At 42.2% G+C, this 16,572-nt stretch overlaps 1 protein-coding gene across 1 annotated transcript; it reads left to right on the forward strand.

Annotated features, from left to right (window-relative positions):
- The first annotated feature begins 1,194 nt into the window (after positions 1-1,194).
- Cox8c (cytochrome c oxidase subunit 8C) lies at positions 1,195-2,457 on the forward strand. Its single transcript, XM_021179650.2, has 2 exons — positions 1,195-1,420; positions 2,194-2,457. Exons 1-2 carry the CDS (start codon positions 1,295-1,297, stop codon positions 2,284-2,286), a joined length of 219 nt encoding a protein of 72 aa, XP_021035309.1. The 5' UTR covers positions 1,195-1,294; the 3' UTR covers positions 2,287-2,457.
- Positions 2,458-16,572: the final 14,115 nt, after the last annotated feature.

A 16,572-nucleotide genomic window follows, 5' to 3' on the forward strand; every position in this document is an offset into this window, starting at 1 on the left:
TAAATTTCAAAACTTACAATCTAGTCTATTTTTCTATCGAGGAATACAAATTTAGTTGTTGGTGATTTCCCATCCTCTCTTCTGGGCCCAGATTCTCTGTACCGTGAATATTTTTAACATCATCATCATCCTCTTTCTTTCTTTCTTTCTTTCTTTCTTTCTTTCTTTCTTTCTTTCTTTCGTCTTCTTTTATTTTTTTTTTTAATGTTTTTTTGAGACAGGGTTTCTCTGTGTCCTGGAACTTGCTCTCTTTCTTTTTCTTCTTCTTCTTTTTTTTTTTGAGACAGGGTTTCTCTGTGTCCTGGAACTTGCTCTGTAGATCAGGCTAGCCTCTAACTCATCGATCTACCTACCTCTGCCTCGGGATTGAAGGCGTGCACTATCGCTCCTCAGGTCAAAACCTGATCGTAGTCTTGTCTCTCTTTTCTCTTTTAGTTCTTTTGTTGCCTTCCCTCCCTCATTCCCTTCTCACCCCCTCCTTTCTTTCTCACACAGCTCAGGCTGACCTCCTGCTCCAACCTTAGCCTAGCATGCAGGGCCTTGACCTCCCAATTCCCCTGCTTCCAAACTAATGCTGGAATTACAGATGTGGTCCACCATGCATGGCTTCTCTCTGTTCGTTTGTTTTCATTGTTAAGAATTAGTTTACAGGTAGGGAAGAAGACTTATAAGCAAGCAAAGCAAAGCTAAAATAGACACACATTTACTTTGCTCTGGTTTGTGAAAGGATGAGCTACAATGGTTTTAGCGCAGTTACTGATGTAGCATGCATGGAGCCCGGAGTAAAAGCGTCAGGATCACAAAAACTAATAGAAAAGGAAGTTAAAAAAAAATACCAGGAAGACGATCTATGGAAATTTTAATTTATATTCTAGAGCAGTGTAAAAATGGTATGATATCTGCTATTGACTAAAAGCAACGGAATATTGAGCAATAGCTATAGATGTTGGCAGCCAATAGGTCCCTCACCTTGTGTTAGGAGAAGAAAATCAGAAGATCCTGTGTGTGGCTTTGGGACTGAATAGGTTTGGCAAAGAGTTTGGGAGAGGGCAGGAAGCTGGACTTGTGAGGACATATGTGGGAAGAAGGTAGAGAGTGGCAGGGCCAAAACACATACAGCTGAGGAGCAGGGTCGGGTAAGAGCTCCAATTCCACGCAAAGGGCTTGAGTGGTTGGTGCGCATGCTCAAACCAGCTGCCCGCCCTTTCCTCGAGCACACTTTAACAACGGCCTTCGACTCTGGCACTGGTGGTCTCCGGTTTGCTCTGTCTCAGTGGCCCTTTTCTGACCTGCGATGTCTCGCCTGCTGCTACTCTGCTCTTCGCTCCTCCGCCACCGTGCAGTCCTGTTCTTGAAGCCTGGCCACTCAGGCCGCCTCAGCCACTCAGAAAGCACCCCCCAAAAAATCCTGTCGCCCACGGTGAGGTAGAACCCACCTAACGGTCCAAATGGGTGTGGAGGGGGGGAGTGTGTATGTGTGTATGGTATGTGTGTATATGTGTGTGTATCTGTGTGGTGTGTGTGTGGGGTTGTGTGTGTTGGCGGCTTCAGTTGTGGGGTCACTTTGGATGGTGGTTCAGGGCGAGGGTGAGAGTCTCAGGTAGGACACAGGGTTCTCGGTTCACTCCAGGGTAATCTACCTGCCTGGTGGCCAAGATATAACATTTTCTCTAAAAACTGGTGGAGACGCTAGACATAGTTGAGCTTCCAGAATCCAGAGGTCAGAAACCGGCAACTATTGAAAGAAAATGAGTTTTCTGAAAATTCAGTTGAATACAAATGGAACACATTGCAGGACCCAAGGCTATTTTTTTTTTATTTTTTATTTGGTCATATGACAAATTTCACAGCATACTTTTGTGCATGTGTGCACTAAAATGCAGGTATCTGAAGAGGCCAGATGTGTTGGATCTGGAGCTAGAGTTGATTATGACCTGCCTGATGTAGGTTCTGGCAACCAAATTTAGGTTCTCTGCAAGAGTGGTAGAAAGCTTTAGCAGATGAGCCATTTCTCCGACCTCTGAGAAAGATCTTTAGCTTCCTAAAGATCTTTAGGAAGGGGAAACACCCACAGTTTTGTGCATAAAAGCCCGCAAAGTCGGTGTTCTGCTGCTAACCTCCACGCCTCTGTCCATAAGCTGTTTTATTAGGCAGTGGGCCATACTCATTAATATTCCTTTTCTTCTTTTCCAGGAATCAGCTGTTGGAATTGTCGTGTTTTTTACGACCTTTTACATCCCAGCTGCATATGTGCTAAGCAGTCTGAAGTATTTCAAAGTCGAGTAGATACAAGATGTCCAGGAGCAGCACGGAATGGCTCCTTTAAATGGGAAAAAGTGCCTGTTTGAACCTCCTCTGACGAGTTAGTCTTATAACTGTCTGTCTGTGATGTTCTACACTTTTGGACTGTGCATCATAATCTGCTTAAGTGTTAAATAAAATGGAAACACTTGTTTGTGCTTAGTATTGCTTTCTCTTTTACTTGTTTTGTTTTGGTTTGGCTTGAAATGCTAGGTATCCAACCCAAGCTCTCATGCGTGGGAGACACTCTACCACTGAGCCACAACCCCGGCGATTGTCTTCTGAATATTATTAAAACTGACAAAAATTTATTAAAATTACAGTGAGAAAATTTATAAAAGTTACAGTGAGAAAAAAAGTCAATGAGGATTGTTATGAAAGGTTGCATCAAACGTTTTGTGGCTGTGAGTACTTGACTCTAATAACCTCAACTGTGAAAGATTATACAGGCTTTGAGGCCGTGGCGGTTTGAATGAAATGAGCCCCCACAGCCTCAGAGGGAATGGTACCATTAGGAGGTGTGACCCTGTTGGAGGAAGTGTGTCACTGGGGGGTGGGCCTTGAGGTTTCCAGTGCTCCGTCACTCTTTCTTTGCTGTCTGCCAAATAGAGGCAGAACTCTCAGCTACCTGTCCAGTACCACGTCTGCCATGCTTCCTGCTATGATGACAATGGACTGAACCTCTGAACTGTAAGCCAGCCCCAGTTAAATGTTTCCTGTATAAGAATCGCCATGGTCACAGTATCTCTTCCATCCAAGATAAGGGTATTATAAATTTAGCTATGTTTTTCATGTTTTGCTGGTCCCATTTTTACTGTGAGAAGATTGTGTGTGTGTGTGTGTTCTGGGAATGAAGCCCATGACCTCTCCATGTGCTCCAGCCCTGAATTTCAGTTCTATAACGATTCATCTTTTCAAGGTTTGTTTACTACATTCATGTAGTCACTCTCTTAATTTCTAATTTTGTTATTCTTAATTATCTTTCAAGTTTGGCACATTAGATGTATACACAGCTGTATTCATCATTTTTATTATTGCTGTAATCAAATCCCAACAGAAGCATGGTAAAGAGGGAAAGACTTACTTTGGCCCAGTGGTATCCATCGTGCTTCGGGGATGGTGTGGCAAGGCAGAGCACAGTCATGGTGGCCAGGAAACAGAAGGGTGCTGCTGAAAGTCAGGAGAACATAACCTCAAGGCGCTCAGCCAGTACCTCCTCCAACGAGGCCCCAATTTCATCTCCCAGTGATTTCCTATTACTACGAATTCATCAAGGGATTAAACCACTGATAGATTGGTGCCTTCAGTCCCTTCACGGAAGCCCATCAACATGAGGTTATTGAGGGGGGGGAACGTTTCATATTCCAACTAAAAATACCTTGTATTTTTTTATTTTACAAGTTATGTATTTGTGTGTATTTGTCATGATGTAGTGGTCAGAGAACAACTTCTAGGGGTCAGTTTTCTTCATCCACCACGTGAGTCCTGGGGGTCACACATGGGTTGCCAGGCTTGGTAACAGTGCCATTGGTCACTGAGCCTCTCACTAGCCTTCCTGTGAATTTTCAGTTTACTGTGTAGTTATGGTGTGACTGAACAGCACTGTTCAACTTTAAGCCTTGATTTCCTTATCTATGTAATAGGGACTTAGAATTACTCGTTTGAAGGGAATTTGTGGAGATTAGTTAACTTGGTAAACAAAGATAAAATAGTTCTCAGCGTAGTGCCTGCAAGTAAATAAATACAAGTTCTTGTTTGCAAATATTCATTTCACACATCCCTTATTCCTGTGACATACTAAGAGCAATACAGGGCTTGGTTCTTCATGGACCTAAAGATCTCAGAAATTTTGCATTTTGTTACTTTAGTGTTATATTTCTGTTTCAAAATTTATCCTGCATGCCAGGTGTGGTGATACACAACTGTAGTCCTAGCACGTGAGATCCAGCTGTAAGGCATTTTCTCAATTAGTTATCACCAGGGGATGGATGGCTCAGCCCATTGTGGGTGACCTGGTAGCCCTGGGTTCTATAAGAAAGGTTGATACCGGGTGGTGGTGGCGCACGCCTTTAATTGTATCGCTGTGACAACCTGACCATGTTTTGGGGAGGACTGTGGAAGGACTTTGGAACTTTGGGCTAGAAGAGCCATTGAGTGTTGAGAGCTCAGTGTGGATACTTTGTAGGAGCTTGGAAGATAAGAACGTTGAGAACAGTGTAGAAGATGGAGGCCTGGGCTTGTAACATTTCAGAGGGAAAATGAAAGACTCTTTCAGGGCCATTTGCTATTTTGATGTAAGATTCTGTGGTTCTAGTTAGCTGGAGCTGAAGAATCAGCTGTGATTAACAAGATATCAGAACTACTGAAGTGAAACCTTCACATTACTGGGACAATTGATGCTGGTTAGCTGGAGCTAAGAAATTAGCAGTGATTAAGAAAAGACAAGCATCACTGAGATAAAACCAGGGAAGAGTTTTCTGAGAGCACAAAGAAGCTGTGTTCCAGAGATAGCCAAGGTTGTACCTTGCTCTTACAGCTGGACTTGACAATGTGTAAGAGTCACCAGGTGGTACTGATTTTGAAGACATGCACGGATCATGGAGAGCAGCTGAGGCTTGGCACTGTGAGATGTCGGGAGAGACTGTTCATGAAGGTGCAGCCTCAGTGGCAGCTGAAGACCTAGAACTCAAGGGGTCATGCACAGAGGTTGAGGCTTGCACCAGGAAGAGAGCCCAGGAGAGGCTATTGGTGAAAAACACAGCCTCGTTGCAGCAGAAGAGGCCAGCATTTTGGAGATGCTAGTACCATGGGATGACCACAAAGAACATCAGGAACCATGGAATGGAGTTGGCCAGAGCCTAAAAGACAAGCTGTGTGCTACAGAGGGCGGAGCCAGAGAAGTGACCCAAGCCTCTTGGAAGAGTACAGAAGATCATGATTTGTGACGATGCTCTGATTTTGCCCTCTTGAAGTAAGAAAATGTCTTACTGGATTAACTGTGGATAGCCCACAGTGAAGAGACTTTGAATTTTAAAAGACTTTGGATTTTAAAAAATGATTGTTTGCTTTAAAGGGACTGAACTTTTAATGTGTTTGAGTTTGTAAAGACTGTGGGGCTTTTAAAGTTACTAATGCTTTTTATGTGAGATCTTGGGGATGAATCCAAAAGGGAGGGTTGTGTGGTTTTGTGTCAAGTTGACACAGGTTAGAGTCATTAGAGAGGAAGGAGCCTCCGCTGAGGAATTGCCTCAGTTATGCAATAGAAACCCTAACTAAGACGACCCCTCCCCATCTCCAAAACCAAAAAAAAAATTGGGTGGTTTTGTTAGTGTTTTTTCCCAGAGAAACAGCCATTAGAGAGCTTGTGTTCACACGGGCACACGTATATATGGTTGATTACTTGTGTGTACATAGAAACTGGCTTAAAGATTTTAGTGTGTGGGCTGGAGAGATGGCTCAGCGGTTAAGAGCACTGACTGCTCTGCCAGAGGTCCTGAGTTCAATTCCCAGCAACCACATGGTGGCTCACAACCATCTGTAACAGGATTTGATGCCCTCTCCTGGTGTGTCTGAAGACAGCTACAGTGTACTTGTCATATACATAAAATAAATAAAACCTTTTAAAAAAAGATGTAGTGTGTGTAGTTATGGAAGCTGGTAAATTCAAAAGGTGTATACAGGGTAGTACAGCAGGCTGAAGGCACAGGCTAAAGGTGTAGTTAAGTTTGAAGACCTTCCAGGAAGCCTTCCCTTTGAAGGGCTCTAAAAGTATTTATTTGTTAGGGTCTGTTTCTGTGTTGGACACAGGGACTTGTCTGTGCTGAGCAAGTGCTTTGAGGGATTCTAAACCTTAGGTTTTTCCCTCCCTCCCTCCTCCTCCCCCCTCCTCCCCCCTCTCCCCCTCCCTCCCTCCCTCTCCCCCCTCCCCCTCCCTCCCCCTTCCCCCTCCCTCCCTCCCTCCCTCCTTTTCTTCCTCCTCCTTTTTTGAGGAAGCATGCCTTTCTGAAGCCCTGTCTGTCCTGAAATTCACTATGTAGATCAGGCTGCCCTGGAACTCCACAAGCTTTCTGAGCGCGAGGATTAAAGGCATGTGCCACCATGTCCAGCCTCATCCTTTAAAAAAAGCGTTAGCTCACTGGCTGAAGCCAGCCACATTTGTCTTGCAGAAAATCTTTTGATTTATGGAAGTCTAATCTCTTCCATCTCTCACAGAAACATCTACACTAGTGTTTAGCTGAAAAGCTAGGTGTCAGAGCTTATCCAAGTTGACATAACATTAGCCATCACAGTTGGGTAAAACAAACTGTGGATTAATTAAAATTTTACCAACATGCTAAGAGTTACCATCCTAGTGGCAAGTCTGCTATTTGGCTCTTCACAAATAAAGTAAACTGCAACTGTTATGTTGACCTAGTATTTTTCCCTGATAATCTTTATCAAAGAAAGAAAATGGAAATAATTTTAGGAATTATAAATTTGGTGCTTTAGGTAAAGACTTAGAAGTCTATCTCTCTACCCAAACTCCCACTTATTTCTTGCTTTTTGCTAATAGGCCATCAGCTTTTTATTGACAAGTGATGCTTTCACACAGTACACAAGAGATTCTCTCTAGAGAGCATCATAAGCAATGTATATATTTGCAGCAAACATTTTATGGGAATATTGAAATATTTCTTTTTTAGTAGGATTACAATTGTGGTCTTTTACCCTGTGAGGGGGACGCACGCAGGTCTTGAACTTGAATTCTCCTTTTGTATTAGCCTCCTGAATGCTGGGGTTACAGGTATGCACTATCAGGTCTTGCCAAATTATTTTCTTTTCTTTTTTTTTTTTAAAGATTTATTTATTTATTTATTTATTATATATGTAAGTACACTGTAGCTGTCTTCAGACACTCCAGAAGAGGGAGTCAGATCTCGTTATGGATGGTTGTGAGCCACCATGTGGTTGCTGGGATTTGAACTCCAGACCTTCAGAAGAGCAGTCGGGTGCTCTTACCCACTGAGCCATCTCACCAGCCCCAAATTATTTTCAATATAGAAAAAGATAATATTTGGGTATGTTTTGCTTTTCTGACATACACAGGGTATGCAGTGGTTTGAATGAGTTGTTCCCATAGTTTGGGGTACTTGAATATTTTCTTATTGTTATTTTTTTGAGACAGGGTCTCACTATGTAGCCCTGGCTGTCCTGGAATTATGTAGACCAGACTGACCCAGAACCCAAGGAGTTCCACCTGCCTCTGCCAGGTACTGGGATTAAAGGTGTGCAACATCATGCCCAACTATAAAGACATTATTTTCAAGGCTGTGTTTATGTTTAAAGATTTGGTGCTATGGAACATCACTGAATAACAGGAAAATCACTTAATTCTGAAAATTCATTTTCTTTTTTTTCTTTTTTTTAATTTTTAATATTTTTATTACATATTTTCCTCAATTACATTTCCAATGCTATCCCAAAAGTCCCCCATAGCGCCCCCCACTTCCCTACCCACCCATTCCCATTCTTTTGGCCCTGGCATTCCCCTATATTGGGGCATATAAAGTTTGCAAGTCCAATGGGCCTCTCTTTCCATTGATGGCCGACTAGGCCATCTTTCGATACATATGCCGCTAGAGACAAGAGCTCCGGGGTTCTGGTTAGTACATCATGTTGTTCCAACAATAGGGTTGCAGATCCCTTTAGCTCCTTGGGTACTTTCTCTAGCTTCTCCATTGGGAGCCCTGTGATACATCCAATAGCTGACTGTGAACATCCACTCCTGTGTTTGCTAGGCCCCGGCATCGTCTCACAAGAGACAGCTATATTTGGGTCCTTTCAGCAAAATCTTGCTAGTGTATGCAATGGTGTCAGCGTTTAGAAGCTGATTATGGGATGGATCCCTGGATACGGCAGTCTCTAAATGGTCCATCCTTTCATCACAGCTACGAACTTTGTCTCTGTAACTCCTTCCCTGGGTGTTTTGTTCCCAATTCTAAGAAGGTGCACAGTGTCCACACTTTGGTCTTCATTCTTCTTGAGTTTCATGCGTTTAGCAAATTGTATCTTATATCTTGGGTATCCTAAGTTTTGGGCTAATATCCACTTATCAGTGAATACATATTGTGTGAGTTCTTTTGTGATTGTGTTACTTCACTCAAGATGATGCCCTCCAGGTCCATCCATTTGGCTAGGAATTTCATAAATTCATTCTTTTTAATAGCTGAGTAGTACTCCATTGTGTAAATGTACCATAAATTCTGTATCCATTCCTCTGTTGAGGGACATCTGGGTTCTTTCCAGCTTCTGGCTATTATAAATAGGGCTGCTATGAACATAGTGGAGCATGTGTCCTTTTTACCGGTTGGGACATCTTCTGGATATATGCCCAGGAGAGGTATTGCTGGATCCTCCGGTAGTACTATGTCCAATTTTCTGAGGAACCGCCAGACTGATTTCCAGAGTGGTTGTACAAGCTTGCAATCCCACCAACAATGGAGAAGTATTCCTCTTTCTCCACATCCTCGCCAGCATCTGAATTTTTGATCTTAGCCATTCTGACTGGTGTGAGGTGGAATCTCAGGGTTGTTTTGATTTGCATTTCCCTGATGATTAAGGATGTTGAACATTTTTTCAGGTGCTTCTCTGCCATTCGGTATTCCTCAGGTGAGAATTCTTTGTTCAGTTCTGAGCCCCATTTTTTAATGGGGTTATTTGACTTTCTGGAGTCCACCTTCTTGAGTTCTTTATATATATTGGATATTAGTCCCTTATCTGATTTAGGATAGGTGAAGATCCTTTCCCAATCTGTTGGTGGTTTTTTTGTCTTATTGATGGTGTCTTTAGCCTTGCAGAAGCTTTGCAGTTTCATGAGGTCCCACTTGTCAATTCTCGATCTTACAGCACAAGCCATTACTGTTCTATTCAGGAATTTTTCCCCTGTGCCCATATCTTCAAGGCTTTTCCCCACTTTCTCCTCTATAAGTTTCAGTGTCTCTGGTTTTATGTGAAGTTCCTTGATCCACTTAGACTTGACCTTAGTACAAGGAGATAGGAATGGATCGATTCGCATTCTTCTACATGTTAACAACCAGTTGTGCCAGCACCATTTGTTGAAAATGCTGTCTTTCTTCCACTGGATGTTTTTAGCTCCCTTGTCGAAGATCAAGTGACCGTAGGTGTGTGGGTTCATTTCTGGGTCTTCAATTCTATTCCATTGGTCTATTTGTCTGTCACTATACCAGTACCATGCAGTTTTTATCACAATTGCTCTGTAGTAGAGCTTTAGGTCCGGCATGGTGATTCCACCAGAGGTTCTTTTATCCTTGAGAAGAGTTTTTGCTATCCTAGGTTTTTTGTTATTCCAGATGAATTTGCAGATTGCACTTTCTAATTCGTTGAAGAATTGATTTGGAATTTTGATGGGGATTGCATTGAATCTGTAGATTGCTTTTGGCAAGATAGCCATTTTTACAATGTTGATCCTGCCAATCCATGAGCATGGGAGATCTTTCCATCTTCTGAGATCTTCTAGAATTTCTTTCTTCAGAGACTTGAAGTTTTTATCATACAGATCTTTCACTTCCTTAGTTAGAGTCACGCCAAGATATTTTATATTATTTGTGACTATTGAGAAGGGTGTTGTTTCCCTAATTTCTTTCTCAGCCTGTTTATTCTTTGTGTAGAGAAAGGCCATTGATTTGATTGAGTTAATTTTATATCCAGCTACTTCACCGAAGCTGTTTATCAGGCTTAGGAGTTCTCTGGTGGAATTTTTAGGGTCACTTATATATACTATCATATCATCTGCAAAGAGTGATATTTTGACTTCATCTTTTCCAATTTGTATCCCTTTGATCTCCTTTTGTTGTCGAATTGCTCTGGCTAGGACTTCAAGTACAATGTTGAATAGGTATGGAGAAAGTGGACAGCCTTGTCTAGTCCCTGATTTTAGAGGGATTGCTTCAAGCTTCTCACCATTTACTTTGATGTTGGCTACTGGTTTGCTGTAGATTGCTTTTATCATGTTTAGGTATGGGCCTTGAATTCCTGATCTTTCCAAGACTTTTATCATGAATGGGTGTTGGATCTTGTCAAATGCTTTTTCCGCATCTAACGAGATGACCATGTGGTTTTTGTCTTTGAGTTTGTTTATATACTGGATTACGTTGATGGATTTCCGTATATTGAACCATCCCTGCATCCCTGGGATGAAACCTACTTGGTCAGGATGGATGATTGTTTTGATGTGTTCTTGGATTCGGTTAGCAAGAACTTTATTGAGGATTTTTGCATCAATATTCATAAGGGATATTGGTCTGAAGTTTTCTATCTTTGTTGGGTCTTTTTGTGGTTTAGGTATCAGAGTAATTGTGGCTTCATAGAATGAGTTGGGTAGAGTACCTTCTGTTTCTATTTTGTAGAATAGTTTGTGAAGAACTGGGATTAGATCTTCTTTGAAGGTCTGATAGAACTCTGCACTAAACCCATCTGGTCCTGGGCTTTTTTTAGTTGGGAGACTATTAATGACTGCTTCTATTTCTTCGGGGGATATAGGGCTGTTTAGATCATTAACCTGATCTTGATTCAACTTTGGTACCTGGTATCTGTCTAGGAACTTCTCCATTTCATCCAGGTTCTCCAGTTTTGTTGAGTATAGCCTTTGGTAGAAGGATCTGATGGTGTTTTGGATGTCTTCAGGATCTGTTGTTATGTCTCCTTTTTCATTTCTGATTTTGTTAATTAGGATGCTTTCCCTGTGCCCTCTAGTGAGTCTGGCTAAGGGTTTATCTATCTTGTTGATTTTCTCAAAGAACCAGCTCCTTGATTGGTTGATTCTTTGAATAGTTTTTCTTGTTTCCACTTGGTTGATTTCACCCCTGAGTTTGATTATTTCCTGCCGTCTACTCCTCTTGGGTGAATTTGCTTCCTTTTGTTCTAGTGCTTTTAGGTGTGTTGTCAAGCTGCTAATGTGTGCTCTCTCTAGTTTCCTTTTGGAGGCACTCAGAGCTATGAGTTTTCCTCTTAGAAATGCTTTCATTGCGTCCCATAAGTTTGGGTATGTTGTGGCTTCATTTTCATTGAACTCTAAAAAGTCCTTAATTTCTTTCTTTATTCCTTCCTTGACCAAGGTATCATTGAGAAGAGTGTTGTTCAGTTTCCACGTGAAGGTTGGCTTTCTATTATTTATTTTGTTATTGAAGATCAGCCTTAGTCCATGGTGATCTGATAGGATGCATGGGACAATTTCAATATTTTTGTATCTGTTGAGGCCTGCTTTGTGACCAATTATGTGGTCAATTTTGGAGAAGGTACCATGAGGTGCTGAGAAGAAGGTATATCCTTTTGTTTTAGGATAGAATGTTCTGTAGATATCTGCCAGATCCATTTGATTCATAATTTCTGTTAGTTTCACTGTGTCCCTGTTTAGTTTCTGTTTCCATGATCTGTCCATTGGTGAAAGTGGTGTGTTGAAGTCTCCCACTATTATTGTATGAGGTGCAATGTGTGCTTTGAGATTTGCTAAAGTTTCTTTAATGAATGTGGCTGCCTTTGTATTTGGAGCATAGATATTCAGGATTGATAGTTCCTCTTGGAGGATTTTACCTTTGATGAGTATGAAGTGTCCCTCCCTGTCTTTTTTGATGACTTTGGGTTGGAAGTCAATCTTATCAGATATTAGAATGGCTACTCCAGCTTGTTTCTTCATACCATTTGCTTGGAAAATTGTTTTCCAGCCTTTCATTCTGAGGTAGTGTCTATCTTTTTCTCTGAGATGAGTTTCCTGTAAGCAGCAAAATGTTGGGTCTTGTTTGTGTAGCCAGTTTGTTAGTCTATGTCTTTTTATCGGGGAGTTGAGTCCATTGATATTAAGAGATATTAAGGAAAAGTAATTGTTGTTTCCTGTTATTTTTGTTGTTAAAGTTGGCATTCTGTTCTTGTGGCTGTCTTCTTTTAGGTTTGTTGAGGGATTACCTTCTTGTTGTTTCTAGGGCGTGGTTCCTGTCCTTGTATTGGTTTTTTTCTGTTATTATCCTTTGAAGGGCTGGATTCGTGGAGAGATAATGTGTGAATTTGGATTTGTCGTGGAATACTTTGGTTTCTCCATCTATGTTAATTGAGAGTTTGGCTGGGTATAGTAGCCTGGGCTGGAATTTGTGTTCTTTTAGTGTCTGTATAACATCCGTCCAGGATCTTCTGGCTCTCATAGTCTCTGGTGAAAAATCTGGTGTAATTCTGATAGGCTTGCCTTTATATGTTACTTGGCCTTTTTCTCTTACTGCTTTTAGTATTCTATCTTTATTTAGAGCATTTGTTGTTCTGATTATTATGTGTCGGGAGGTATTTCTTTTCTGGTCCAGTCTATTTGGAGTTCTGTAGGCTTCTTGTATGTTCATGGGCATCTCTTTCTTTAGATTTGGGAAGTTTTCTTCTATAATTTTGTTGAAGATGTTTGCTGGTCCTTTGAGTTGAAAATCTTCATTCTCATCCACTCCTATTATCCGTAGGTTTGGTCTTCTCATTGTGTCCTGTATTTCTTGGATGTTTTGAGTTAGGATCTTTTTGCATTTTACATTTTCCTTGATTGTTGTGCCGATGTTCTCTATGGAATCTTCTGCACCTGAGATTCTCTCTTCCATCTCTTGTATTCTGTTGCTGATGCTGGTATCTATGGTTCCAGATTTCTTTCCTAGGGTTTCTATCTCCAGTGTTGCCTCATTTTGGGTTTTCTTTATTGTGTCTACTTCCCTTTTTAGGTCTAGTATGGTTTTGTTCATTTCCATCATCTGTTTGGATGTGTTTTCCTGTTTTTCTGTAAGGACTTCTACCTGTTTGATTATGTTATCCTGTTTTTCTTTAAGGATTTGTAACTCTTTAGCAGTGTTCTCCTGCAATTCTTTAAGGGATTTTTGTGCTTCCTCTTTATTGTCTTCTACCTGTTTACCAGCGTTCCTTTGTATTTCTTTAAGCGTGTTATTAAAGTCCTTCTTGAAGTCCTCTATCATCATCAGGAGATATGCTTTTAGATCCGTGTCTAGCTTTTCCGGTGTGTTGGGGTGCCCTGGACTGGGCGAAGTGGGAGTGCTGGGTTCTGATGATGGTGAGTGGTCTTGGTTTCTGTTAGTAAGATTATTACGTTTACCTTTCGCCATCTGGTAATCTCTGGGGTTAGTTGTTGTCGTTGTCACTGTTTAAAGATTGGAGCAGAAGCTGTGTTCCACTCACCAGCAGTCTCAAAATCCTGTGGCTGGGGTCGTGGGTAGCTGGCGGTACCCCGGTGCTGGTCCAGCAGGAAGAGGCCTGTGGTCCTACTCAGGCCGGTTTTCTGCTTCCCTAACTAATGGAGTCTCAGGTCCCGCGCGCAATTGGATTGGAGCAGAAGCTGTGTTCCACTCTCCAGAAGTCTTAAGATCCTGTGGCGGGTGTTGTGGGTAGCTGGCGAGTGTCAGCCGACCCTGCGCCCTAGCTACCCAGGTGCTTTTCTGACCGGAAGAGGCTTGTGGCCCTATGTAGGCCGGATTTCTCTCTCCCCAACCAGAGCAGTCTCGGGTCCCGCGTGATTGGACTGGAGCAGAAGCTGTGTTCCACTCACCAGCAGTCTCAAAATCCCGTGGCGGGGGTCGTGGGTAGCTGGCGGGTGTCAGCCGACCCTGCGCTCTAGCTCCCCTGGTGCTGATCCGGCCGGATGAGGCCTGTGGCCCTACTCAGGCCGGTTTCTGCTTCCCTAACTAATGCAGTCTCCGAAAATTCATTTTCTTTACTGCAAGACAATAGATTGTCCTAGACCTTATAAATTTTAGCTTTTCCTTTATTGGAAACGATATGTCATCATTTAAGATTTTTTCCCTTACTATTTATAGGGTATTTTTATTTTTTAAAATGTATTATTACTGTGTGTGTATAAGATGTATGTATGAATGCACACACCCCACTCCCATAGTGTGTGTGAATGTGTGTGTGTGTGTGTGTGTGTGTGTGTGTGTGTAACTCAGGGGACCACTTTTGGAGTTGATTCTCCTTCCACCATGGATTCATTGGTCATTTTCCTTGGCAAGCTCTTCCCTGCTGAGCCCTTCTCCCTCTCCCTTGCCTTTCCCTCTTTGTATTTATGTTCTTCATAAAACAAAAACTAATTAGTCTGCCAGTCCTCCGATTTTGATAGAGGTAAGTTCTGTAGTGTGACATCACAGAACCACACTATTAGTGTTATTAGAAACACAGCCTCTTAGAACTCCTTGAAGTTTCTTGTTATTTCTTTCCTTCATTTTCTTTCATGGTGATCTGACATGGTGTTGTCTTTAATAGTCTGTTTTCCTTCTGCTAAAGTGAAATACCCGAGGCTGTGTAAGTCAAAAGAATTTTGTTTAGTCCCTTAGAGCAAATCCTACCAGGCACTGAAAAGTTCATCAGCTTTATCTTCTTTTGGATACTGGTCCAAAGTATAAGCATGCTTGCTCTGGCACTTGGGTCTCTCCCTCCCCCCCCCCCACTCTTCCTCTCCCTTATTCCCCTCTCCCTGTCCCTTTCCTCCCTCCCTTTTCCCCGGCCCCTCCCCCTTCTCCCTTCCCCTTCTCCCTCTCCCTCTCCTTTCTAACCCCCCTCACCCCCTTGATTTTCCTTTCCCCTTGGACCATGAAGCAGTTCAATGATCTATGTTGTAAAAGTTGTGTGGTTGGTTGGTTGGTTTGGTTTTTTCTTCATCCCCCTCCTCCAGGCGGCTGCCAAGATCTATGGCTTGCCTGCCTTGTAGTTTTTCTCTCAAACTCAAGTAAAATTGTCCTTAAACTTCTTTCTGAGTCCATCTAAATTTTGTTTTTATTAATAATGCTAAGAATCCAAAGAGGAAACCTCATTTTCCCTGGTAACAGGATAACTTCTGCAGCAGAGGGAGAAATATTTGACACAATAATAACCAAGGCTTCTCTATACTCATATTAAATACCAAATCATAGACCCAGGAAGCTCAGAGAACACAAGACGGGATGAGTGCCAAAGACTACACTGAGATGCATAGTTCTAAACGATACGAAAATCAAAGATGAAGAATTTCTGGGAGCAGTGAGAAGGACGAAACATTCTAGATCAACAAAGAATTACAACAATGGAGCTGGAGAGATTGCTCAGTGGGTAGTGCTTGGTTTTTGTAGAGAACCAGGGCTTGTTTCCAGTACCCACATGGTGGCTCACAACCACTCATAACTCCAGTTCCAGGGGATCTGGTCTCCTCTCCTGACCTCCACAGGCACCAGGCATGTACATAGTGCAGACAAACATTCATACATGTAAAAATGCATATATACATAATACATATATACATACATACATAAACACACAAAATATTTTACAAAATAGGTCTAAAAAATAAAAATGACAACAAAGTTCTCAGAAGCGATGATTTACGAGTGATGTTTGAATGCCAGGTTGAGCAGGAGTGAGTTTGTGATAGGTAAATTTCACTGTCAACCTGACCCGAGTTCACCTAGGAGATACATCTCTGGGCAAGTCTGTTAATGGTGTTCTCAGAGAGATTAAAATATGAAGGGAAGATCCACTTAGGACGTGGGCCGTGTCATCTCGTGGGCCATGGTACTAGAATGAATCCAAAGGAAAACAAGAAATTGAGCTGAGCGCTATGGTTTTCTGTTTCTCCCTGACTGTAGACACATTGCAAGCCTTGTGCTGCTTCCTTATCTGGAGCTGGCTTTGCTACTGTGCCTTTCCCAGAATGGTGAACTGTTTGGGGAACTAAGAGCCCAATCAAGCCATTCCTTTGACTACTTTGTCAGGTATTTGTCACAGCAAGTTAGTGAGATCTTACGTCAGAAGTAACCAAGACAATTGAGAACTGATAAGCAGGCTATGACAAAGGACCTCCAAACCCATCAACCGTCATAAAGATGCTGCTGGTTGATGGCTTCTGTGGCATGTCCCTGGTATTTATGGGATACTCTCTGGACATGGTCATAAGGCTACTACGTTTACCTAGACAATCCGATATATACTTTGGTACCATGGGCTATTTCTGGAAGACAGGACACCATGGGGCTGGGACATGGCTGCAGCTGTCATCTGGCAATCACCCCATTAATTTGGGGTAGGGGCTACTCAGATTAGCACCACCTGCAACAACTTCTTTCTCTGTCCTTGCCAGCCTCCCACCAAGAGCCTTTCTGTGAATCTGTAATCCTCTAACAGGCGCCCCAGGTAACCAGACTCCAGGAAATAAATGTTAGATCCCAGAGCAGATGCTACTCAGATCATGGCCATCTGCAGCTCTCTCAGCCTCTG

Source organism: Mus caroli, unplaced genomic scaffold (genome assembly GCF_978045245.1).
Source record: "Mus caroli unplaced genomic scaffold, Mus_caroli_1 scaffold_14, whole genome shotgun sequence".
In the NCBI taxonomy this organism is placed as follows: Eukaryota; Metazoa; Chordata; class Mammalia; order Rodentia; family Muridae; genus Mus; species Mus caroli.

What these genes read in the sequence shown, in the direction of transcription:
- Cox8c (XM_021179650.2), top strand. Translation starts at nt 1,295, where the DNA reads ATGTCTCGCCTGCTGCTACTCTGCTCTTCGCTCCTCCGCCACCGTGCA. An exon ending in AAAAAATCCTGTCGCCCACG is followed by an intron (nt 1,421 to 2,193) that starts GTGAGGTAGAAC and finishes CTTCTTTTCCAG; the next exon opens with GAATCAGCTGTTGGAATTGT.